At 49.0% G+C, this 10,533-nt stretch overlaps 1 protein-coding gene across 1 annotated transcript; it reads right to left on the bottom strand.

Moving 5' to 3' along the window:
- Window positions 1–3,290: 3,290 nt before the first annotated feature.
- LOC118417314 (transcription factor Maf-like) lies at window positions 3,291–7,860 on the bottom strand. Its single transcript, XM_035822839.1, has 2 exons — window positions 7,561–7,860; window positions 3,291–5,637 (listed from the first exon to the last, which is right to left on the bottom strand). Exon 2 carries the CDS (start codon window positions 5,460–5,462, stop codon window positions 4,590–4,592), a length of 873 nt encoding a protein of 290 aa, XP_035678732.1. The 5' UTR covers window positions 5,463–5,637; window positions 7,561–7,860; the 3' UTR covers window positions 3,291–4,589.
- Window positions 7,861–10,533: the final 2,673 nt, after the last annotated feature.

Genomic DNA, 10,533 nt, shown 5'->3' with positions numbered 1-10,533 from the left:
ACTGAAGAAAAACAGAAGATTCCCCAGGGACAGCATGGCTCTATGGTTAGGACTGTTCTTTTGTTTTCCTCCACTCCAAAGCTGAGAACAACTGTCCAACTGTCTTTCCTGTTGTACAGGACAGGTAACGGATTATAACTACTGATCTGGACCTCTTAACAGCCAAAAGGGTGGAAAGTCCAGGAAAGTTTTCGCAAAACTTCTTCCACTTTATCAATATAGTCATTATTTACCTGGTAGACGAATGCGAATCCCTAGCAAGTATTCTGCAGAGGAACTTCTATTCATTCGGGTGACACAGAAGAATGAAGTTGGTTGTTTATTGAACAGAAGTTGAAGAGGGGACCTGTCATATCATCCCTCATATTTCTTAATTTGGCTCCCCTGTTTCACCAGCTGTCCTGGAGCTGTCATCTGATCCTCACAGCCGGCTACCATAGCAACCACCACTGACCCTCAGCGACCCATCTCCAAGCAGATGTATGGCTAAGGCTGGTTTTTCAGTCATTTTGTAGCATTTTACAGTCCTCTGGTGATAAACCTTAATATTCCCTCTAAAAAGGTGAACCACAACAAATATGTAGAGAAGACCTCAAAATGAGGCAGCCACACATCTGCTTGGAGCTCCCCTGACCTGTACCTTGGGGTCAACGAGTCAGGACAGGTTTATGGCATGTTTTTCTGCTGCAGTTCAACAAGCTCATTTCCATGCAGAGGGGGGTGGCCTGTATTGCCATGTCCCAGAGAGTGATATCATTTTCTGCTATTGATTGTTTTGGATCTGCTGAGATCTCAGGGGATCTGAGATCCCAGGGGTGGATCAGTAACTACAACTCTGTACACAGAACATATGTTGTTTGTATCCCTGTCAATCATACACTTTCCTGAGCTATAACAGGAGAGGGTGTGTGTAAATGAAATACTGTAGATCTACTTACTTTCGCAGTGTCTGTAGAGGGGGAATAGATATTTTTATTGTTTTCAGTTCGACATTGAGGTACTTTTGTAGTACAGTAGTGATACAATGGAAATGCATATTTGTTCTGTCATGACTTCATGTTGGAGAGGTCACTCCAAAAGTAAAAACCAAGTGTTGCGAACATTTGAACATTTACAGTAATTTATCTCCACATTTGCATTGACCAGAGTTTATACCATTGACAGCATGAGTTTACAACAGTTTGAAGTGTTAGCCTGTAGTGGTTCCAGCATGTAACACATCTGTACCCACTGTGGAGTCCCACAGGTTATATCTGTACACTTGGAGTCGCACAGGTTATATCTGTACACTTGGAGTCGCACAGGTTATATCTGTACACTTGGAGTCCCATAGGTTATATCTGTACACTTGGAGTGGCACAGGTTATATCTGTACACTTGGAGTCGCACAGGTTATATCTGTACACTTGGAGTCCCATAGGTTATATCTGTACACTTGGAGTGGCACAGGTTATATCTGTACACTTGGAGTCGCACAGGTTAGGCATATTGACAGGCGCCTCCCCAGATTGAGCCAGTTGGTTAGAGCAGCCCTGATCCAGGGTCAGGCCTGCTGGCGACCTGCCAACCTGTCATCACAGCCAGTCTTCAGCCAGCTGGGCTCTAAATAGGAGTACATGTACTAGTCTGGGACCCAGCCATTCTGGACTACATGTAGTAGCCTGGGACCCAGCCTTTCTGGGCTAAATGTACTAGCCTTGGATCCAGGCTTCAGCTGGGCTCTAAATAGGACTACTGTACTAGCCTGGGACCCAGCCATTCTGGGCCACATGTACTAGCCTGGGACCCAGCCATTCTGGGCTACATGTACTAGCCTGGGATCCGGCCTTCCTGCTAGGCTCCAAATAGGAGTACATGTACTAGCCTGGGATAAGGGTTTCAGCTGTACTGCCTTCATCTGGGCTCTAAATATATACAGTATATATAGTAGCATTTAGGCAGGTAGCCTGGGATCCAGCCCCCTCTTGGCTAGGAGTAGAACCTGGCAGTGGTATCTAAACTCCAAGCAGATGTAACTGTAAGGATTTGGTTCGTTCTGCACCTGTTTTTGGACCATTCAGAAGTCTTGTATTTTGGTGGTTTATTAACGTTAATACTACTTTGTAGGAGGCAAACTTTTAAAACCAATAAAATACCAGTAATAGAAAAGATTACTGAATGTGTCAAAGACAGGAATAAATCACAAACATCTGCTTGGAGACATCCAGTTGAGTACACGGCTTAGCCTTGTAATGTTACAGCTCTGTGCACTGTACAGTAGACCCCACCACTCATTCGGTCGTTGAGAAATTAGTAGAAGTTGGCCAAAGAGGTTTTAAAATTTGCCAAATAATTTTTTTTTGCATCAGCCAAGTTGAAAATCTGTATCTCTATGACTGACAGTCTTCTGGCAAATTTTTCAGCCCATTTGGTCAGTTTCTACGAAATTTATAATTTTTCAGAACCTGAAGAAGCCCGGAATGGGGGAGCAGATATTATATGAACAGGTGGAGAATTTTTCACCATTTGAATTATGTGCAGTATTTTTTCACTCTGGTTACCCGGGTAATCTACATGCCCTACTTTACTCTATACTCGAGTATTCATAACTAAAAGGACTCATATCTTGCTCCATGTGTTATCAGAACTAACCAGTTCACAAGGATCTTCATTTTTATGAGGAGCAGAGCAGTTGTTTCTGGCATGTTCAAACAAGGGTTGGGTGTGGAACTAGACAAGCCATGGAAGTTATGATCCTGGTTTTACTGCCTTTTTCAGGGCATCACCAGTGCAAGGTGAACCCAAGGTCACCAGGGGGAGGAGGACAGCTGGTTTTAGACCATGCCTGGGCTAAGTACTCCCCTCCAACAAGCTGGAATTAGAAGTGATTTTTGGTCACGTACTTTCGTTTCAGAACTTCCTTTTCAAAATTTCAATAAGTCAGGGAATGAGATATTTTGAATCCTGAATAAAGGTATGGTTTGGGGCAACTTTTGTGAGTTCGTTGTGTAGTATTATATTTTAAACATGGTATATTTCATCAATAAGTGAGAAAATACACCACTTAAACTTGAAGTTCAACAGATAAGCCAGGCCAAAAGATATAAGAGCAACCAGAAAATGCACTCCTCAGATTTCAGTGATTGGTTCTAGTTCTGACCAACCCCTATCTGAACTGCCCAACAGTTGTAGCTATAGGATGACCATACCATGGTCCAGTCCATGCTGTCATGCACACACCACATAACACACGGATCCTGTTTCCCCCCCACTGCCTGCACACACACAGGGACTGATCACCAACACCAGGGTTAAAAATAAAAGGTCTTTCCATGCTTTTAATAGTAGCTCCGAACGCTTCGGCTACGATTACAGGAAAGTCTGTCACATGTGATCAACAGAAACGGACAACATAAAACATTTCACAAATTAATAGAACTCTATTTTCATTATAGTTTCTTCTCTTTCAAAATGTCCCATCCAAAACTGGGAAACGTTCGAAGGACCACAGACATTTGGCAATGGAATCATGGAGACAGAAATTTGTGACGATAGCTAAAAACATCTCTCGATGGTAATATGTTGTGTCGAGGCACAAGTTCATGATCGCGTCAGATCAATCGCTGTCGGGAAGTCCAGTCCGTTCAGACATAGTTGCAACAAGAACCTTCTTCAGTGTTGGTTTAGAGAGTCACCATGTCCGACCCAGGTGTTCGAATCCCTCCGTTCCTGTTGTTCTCACCTGGTAGCATCTTTTTTTTTTGGTGTCTTTTTCTATCCTTTTTCGATTTTTTTTTGTTTTTTGTTTTTCTCAGTGCTGATGCGCCTCCGCGGCAGACTCTAAATTCTTCCTCCAAAGCATCGTGGATGTTGCCTTTCCCTGTCACTTGTGGAAGAAAGTTCAGCTCTTGTCAGACATTCAGAGCGGTCGACTAGTTCATTACCAACGTTAAAGCATACTCTCGAGTCCCGTTAGGACAAGTCCGTTTTCGTCGTGTTATGTTCATATCAGGCAGGCTGTTTGAAGCCACGATATTCCTATATACACACTATACTCTCTGTACTTACATATCCAGACCACAGCTGGACATAGCTCATAGCTTCTTTTAGAAGTTCTCGGATGTAAACAGATATACAGGAATAGCCCTGGAAACATGGGGTCGCCTGCTGTACCCGTTTCCATATGGGACCGCTATGTACAGTCAACACAAGCTCAGGTGGACATGCCAGCTTGGGCACAGGAACACTAACCATCCTGACTTGGTCTGAATAAAAACTCCTCTGCTACGTTAAAAAGCTAACTCTTAAATCTACTATCGGGGCCCCCAAGAGTCAAACTCCCAGCCAAAAGGGGATTCAGAATTGTCCAGGGTGTGTATGTACAGCGTTTGGTTACTATGTGATACTAGAGTCCAAAGTACAGTGTCCAGTTCCGAGCGTGCCGCGAGGGGGAGCTGTTTGCGGGGCATGTAGGGGCATGACAGCTCACCTGTCGGTTCGTCCGTTAGTCCGTTCGTGCGCGTGTGAGTCGCTCCGGCCGTCTGTCCGTTGGTTAGTTAGTGCGTGTGTTGCCGTGTAGGATCCGAACCCTTCCGACGGCGCGACGCGGCTCACATGTAGTACTCGGGACTGCTTGGGTTGGACGGGGACGACTGCGAGCTGGAGTAAGACTTGAGGCGCTCGAACTTGGCCTTGTAGTCGTCGCGTTCCTTCTCCGTGTCTCGTAGCTTCTTCTGCAGATCGTCCAGCTCTCTCTGTAGGTGCTGCTTCTCGATCTCCAGCAGATGCCTCTGCTGGACCCGCTTGGAGCGGCAGCTCTGCGCGTACCCCCGGTTCTTCAGCGTTCTGCGTTTCTGTTTCAGCCGAATCACTTCCTCCTTGCTGTAGCCGCGCAGCTGCCTGTTGAGCTCCCGGACGGACAGAGAGACGAGCTCGTCGTCCGAGAACTTCTCCTCCAGCCTGGGCCGGGACTGGCCGGCGGGGTGGTGGTGGTGGTGGTGATGCGGCTTGTGGTCGTCCCCGTGGCCGGGCCCGTGGTGGTGGTGGTGCGGTGCCGGGGGCAGGGCGTGATGGGAGCCGGGCTGCCCGCAGCCTGGTCCCGCCGACCCAGCCTCGTACCCCGCCGCGGACGAGATCAGCGCCTCCACGGCGTCCTCGGGAGTCAGCTTGAGCGCGTCGGGGTTGAGCTGCTGGTAACTCGTCATCCAGTACAGGTCCTCGATGTTGGGCTTCTGGTCCACGGGGCTGGGGATCTCAAACCCGGGGGAGGAGGGCACGGAACTGCAGGGCGACGACATTGGGGTGGTGCACACGGAGCTGCTGCCGGACAGGGACGCGGCCACCCCCGAGGACACCATGCAGCTCGCCTGGTTCGCCTCCTCCAGTTCCCGTTTCACGTCCAAGTGCATGAGGTCAAAGTCATTCACGTACTGCATGGCGAGCGGGCTGGTCGGCATGTCGCCGCCGTTGACGAGGTCGGCCATTTTGCAGCTGGCAGGAGAGTTATTGCGCAATGGTGGCAGCGGTCCCTGGATCCAGGGTCCCCGGGAAGAAAAGTTTGCGGTCCCGCAGGTACAGCTCCGGGCAGGCGGCGGCAGGTCCCGTGTGGGTCGGGCTGGGGCTGGTCTACAGTCTGGTAGCACTTCTGGAGCGGTTGGTCTAAATAGGAGGGGGAGAGAAGGCGAAGATTTCAGACAGAAACCAACGCAACGTGAAGGGTTGAAGGAAGAAGGCAACAACACTCCGCACTTCGATCCGGGTCGCTTTATATACCCCGCGTGACGTCACGCTAATATTACATCACTATCAGCCAATCAGCGCGCCAGTCGCGACCTCCTGCTTAAAGTTCTGGCCAATCAGGAGGCCGCCAGCTGATCGGTGCTGGGGTGGTTATGGTGGGCAGTGCAGGTCGATAATTTAATGATTAACACCTTCGGACGATAAAATGTGGCCGAGCGGCGTAAACAACCACACGTTAGCGCTGTTGATAGGCTTCTGGTCTCCGCCGAACCAACAGCTCTGACACCGGCGGATTGCTGGGCAAACAGCCCCGGACCGAAGTGCGTTTTGTTCGGGGTAAACCACCGGACCCTCGCAGTTAGTTACACAAGCCCAGATGACAGCACAAACAATAGTTCTGTGGGAGGAGCGCTCCCATTGGCCGCGCGGGCCACAATGGGTGGAAAACACCGGCCCTGGCCAGCTGATCGGTAAAGGGTGACTCAACTCGACACACACGCACAAAAAACACCTTCCAGAAACCACTGCAACCGTGACAGGACATGCTTCTCATTGCAACCTGTTACGAAACTTCGCTACACTTCAAATAAATCTGCTCTATAAACAATCTGCGAAGCTTTCCCTGAACCCGGGGTTCCCTTGGGATTAAAGATACGGACCCGAACTCTCCGTATGGGTATTTTTTCTGTCAACAGATTTGGAAGTTCGGCCCGAAGTTTTACGGAACTGTTCAAACATCAGAGTTCGCGCTGGGGCGCCGTGAGGACGTGATGACCTGGCCGTCGTACTCTGCGGTTTGTTTATGGACAGGGAAAAAAGATAAACCCAAGAGATAAAATCACACAAAAATCCACATAATCATAATAAAGTTCCAGGTTAGGACGCACTAGTGACTACAGTTGTTCCTCGACTGGGCTTACTTAGTTCCTACCAATGCCTTGCTCATGCCTACAATACAATACAGTACAGTAGAGTACAATACAGTACAGTAGAGTACAGTATAGCACGGTCCAAGGTCTCGGTGGCTTCGCAAAAACAACCCGCCCTATCCAAACACACTGACAGCTCGGCAAGACGGAGGACCGGTCTTACTTTACTCATCACTACATCTCTTAAGATCCGAATCTTCTTCTTGTTCCCCAACTACAAAACCCGGCAGAAAAATGCATTTTCTTATAGCATTTCCTATAGCAAACTAGAGGGGCTTACTACCAGTTGTACGTCAACCAGGGTTGTTGGTTAGGACTGCGAGTTGTTTTTATAAAGACTGGTCCAGCCGGCTTTAGCCCCGCTCGGCCCGGAGCTGTTTTCCACTGCCCGGGGACCCAACGATACACCCCTGCGGTCCCGGGCTATGGGGGCCCAACAGCTCGGCCCTGTCCACACTGCAGAGTTTCAGCAGCACATCGCAGGACTCTGCCCGAGCTCTGCGCTGGCTGGTACCGTAACGTTAGACAAGATACAGACCCGACAAGAGGCGGCTTTCCGCCCGTCATATCAGCTGGGAGACATGCAAAACCCATTAAAAACAGATAAATAACAATCCTACTCCGACAGGGGACAACCCGTGCATAGGAATGCCAATACACATCAACTGGTCACAAAGGAGCCAGGCTACTTTTCTATACCAGAAAAAAAAAACGAAGTTTGGTAGGTGCAAGACTGGTAGTCATACTGGGTGTTTGTGCGTGTGTTTGAGTGTGTTTGCTAGACCAGCTGGACAGGCCTTACAACAAACCCCGCGCCACTAGAACCCCCGGGCGGTCACTGCGCCCCGAACATACAGACTACAGAAAAGCTGAGATTGATTGTCCCAATAGCAGCAAAATCAGGGGAACTCACCTAGCCGTACCGTGCCGTGCCGTGCGTTGTGGTCGGGTCTGTGCGCCGTACAAGCCGCAGGTACAGTCCTGGCGTCCCGCTGGTGTACGAGCTCGTACCGTACGTAAGTCCTGGCGTGCACGGGCCTGTGAGCGAGGCGAGCCGCAGGTACAGTCCAGGCGTGCCGGTGCAGACCCCGTAGGTAGGAAGGACGGTAACTCCTGTAGTGTTGTAGAGGGAGTAGTAGGTAAGTCCTGCAGGGAGAGCGGACGGTAGTGCACGCACTGCGCTGTCACACCGGGAAGTGTGCCCGAGCTTCAGCACTGCTGGGTTATAGGCTGTGATTCACCAACCCGGGCTCTGATGCCTATATACATGACAGGCGTGACGTCACACACCCCGGGGTCACACGGGGCGAAACCGTGCATCATAAATTAGATACGGCCATTTCCACGGCCTGGTGCCGCTACAGGTTCGACATATCGCCTCTACACGGCCAGATAGCAAGCAGGGGAACACCAGGACATTACAGCCTGCTAATATCTGTACACTGCCGCAAACTTGTTACCCCAAAACCCGACAGGACCAGGGATGGTACGAGCGGCAGAAGTTTGCAAGGTTTTGATTTTTATTTCAGCGCTTTGAATAAAGGAAGGTGTAAAACGGTATTACAGCCGAGGAATGCTTGGGCCATAGATTTTCGTTTCGGGGATAAAATGTGGGTTAATGACAGCGCGTATAACGGGGAATATCACATACAAACAACTGGCCGCGGATCGGATATCCGCTACTAAATATACCCTGGCACGGCCACGGTAGGCCACGGGGCGCGCAGGGCAGGCCGACTCCTCAACTGCCTGGCTTCGGTCCCTCTCCGCTTTAATAGTAGAGAATAAAACAACTGACGACTATAACAAAACCTCCTGAAAGAACTCAACCTGTCCTTTACTTATGTTGCCGGTCAGATTGTGTTTGCGATGTCCGATGTAACAGTGTAAGAGTTATAACTTGTGCTGTAATGCCCAGTTGCGAGTGTCCATCAGACCTCACCTCCTCCCCACACCGTGACATCGGGACGATACATCATCACACAATCCTCACTTCTACAAACAAACAACATTCACACAGCACAAACCACAACATAAACACAAAACTGAAAATTATCACCACGAAAGCCCATTTTAAAAGACACTTGTATTGATTATAATTGTGTGAATGAATACCTATACAGTTCCTAGAGGATCGAAGATTTGATTCGACTCTATATTTATGATTTTATTATTATTGTAACTTTGTGCCCCAACGGCTCAGTGCAGGTCGTTTAGAACTGGTAACTATATAACGTTTCAGAGATAAACAAACGTGAAATATCCGTAATACTGGATGAAAACTGCAGGTCTGGTTTATTCTCGTCTGTGTGTTTATATGATAGACTAGATAAGTTCCCGGTGTGACCAGCGGGGTGCTTATTTATTTGTGTTGCCGCTCGTGTCGGGGTGAGGAACAATATTGTTCCCTTCCGTACACACCCGGGCGCCCCGCCCCCAAACAAGGGCACTCCGGTAACATATGGTAGTATCCACGGGTTCACCGAGGAACGGTTGTTTTATATCTCCAATTCGCACATAGATAGATGGATGAATTTAACTATAACTTTGTGCCCCAACGGGCTAAGTACGGGTCATCGCGAACAAATACCTACACACGGAAACAAACATGCATGAAATAGTTGTAATACGAAACTAAGTTAAGTACAGGATCGGGAGTATACCAGCAAAACTACCGGGCGAAAGACACCATCCACAGCTATGGGCCAAAACATCATCCAACTCAGGGTTGGGCACTAGTCTCTACCAGACTCCGGATCGCTGGAAAAACCGTAGAAATCGGAACAAATAGATGAGTAAGACGACCAGAGATGTCGCGCTGTTCCTAGCCGGCTATACTCCTCTGACGGGCTTACTCCTCTATTTGTTCCGATTTCTACGGTTTTCCCAGCGACCCGGAGTTTGGCAGAGACTAGAGCCTTCGGGTAGGGAGGAGTTCTCTCCAGCTAGCCAGGAGCCCGGTGTGATCCGGACGAAAGAAGAAGTAAACCCCTGTTGATCTGCTTGGGGGTAACAGTTTCGGCATGTAGGTACAGATAAGGTTTGCTGTGAAAGCTTAGCTATTATAATATAGGTTTGGTGTAAGGCTTTGCTGAAAGCTTAGCTCCGATGACATCGGGGTTTATATGTCCATCTGTGTTCCCGTCCTGTCACCACGCTTCCTCCAGGGACCCAGCTCGCAGCATCGCCTCTCTATCTGTCCTGTCAACTGATATCAGCGCCAGAGATGGAAAACAGAGCTCGGGCCAAGACAACGGGTTCCTTACTACCTCAGGTGAGTTCTTTGGGGTTGACGGAAGGAAGTTACAAGACGCGAAACCTTCGCTGGTTTAAGTTTTACAGCGTGTCTTAAAGTCGCTTCCTCGGGGACTTCGGAGTCAGGACTCCTGGCGGAGTTCGGAGAAGTTCGCCCGGTGCGACTTCCGGAGGGCTGAGCGGAGCTGCGTAACTTTGTTACAGGTGACTTCCGGGTAGATAAGGAGAAATGACCTTCCCCGCGGTGTCAAGGTCACCTGTAGAACCCCCCCCCCCCCTCAGCTGTCATGTTGGACCGAACCATCACTCTTTCAACACCCCGGGGGGTGGGGTAGCGCCCTAAGGTCTGAGACTTCCCAGAAGTAATGAGCACCAGAACACCGAAGCTGGGCAGCGAGGCAAACCATGACATGAAAATCTTTATTGACACGACAAAAGCACAGCGGCTTTCGTAAGGTCTACATGTATAACAACTACTTACTGTACAGCTAAACACACATATATGGATATCCATAGGTATGAATAAATCAACACATAGGGACTAGCATGTCATTTACACTATTGGTTCTATGGTATAAACATTCTAGGATATATTTGCCTACTTGTACACAGTGAGGATTATCGCCTCCCA

The sequence above is a fragment of the Branchiostoma floridae genome, chromosome 6, assembly GCF_000003815.2.
Source record: "Branchiostoma floridae strain S238N-H82 chromosome 6, Bfl_VNyyK, whole genome shotgun sequence".
NCBI classification, from domain to species: domain Eukaryota; kingdom Metazoa; phylum Chordata; class Leptocardii; order Amphioxiformes; family Branchiostomatidae; genus Branchiostoma; species Branchiostoma floridae.
Note: the sequence above shows the minus strand (reverse complement) of the source record. Positions and strands in the feature narration are given on the sequence as shown.

Excerpts from the sequence above, each read along its gene's own strand:
- LOC118417314 (XM_035822839.1), bottom strand. The coding sequence starts at position 5,462 with ATGGCCGACCTCGTCAACGGCGGCGACATGCCGACCAGCCCGCTCGCC.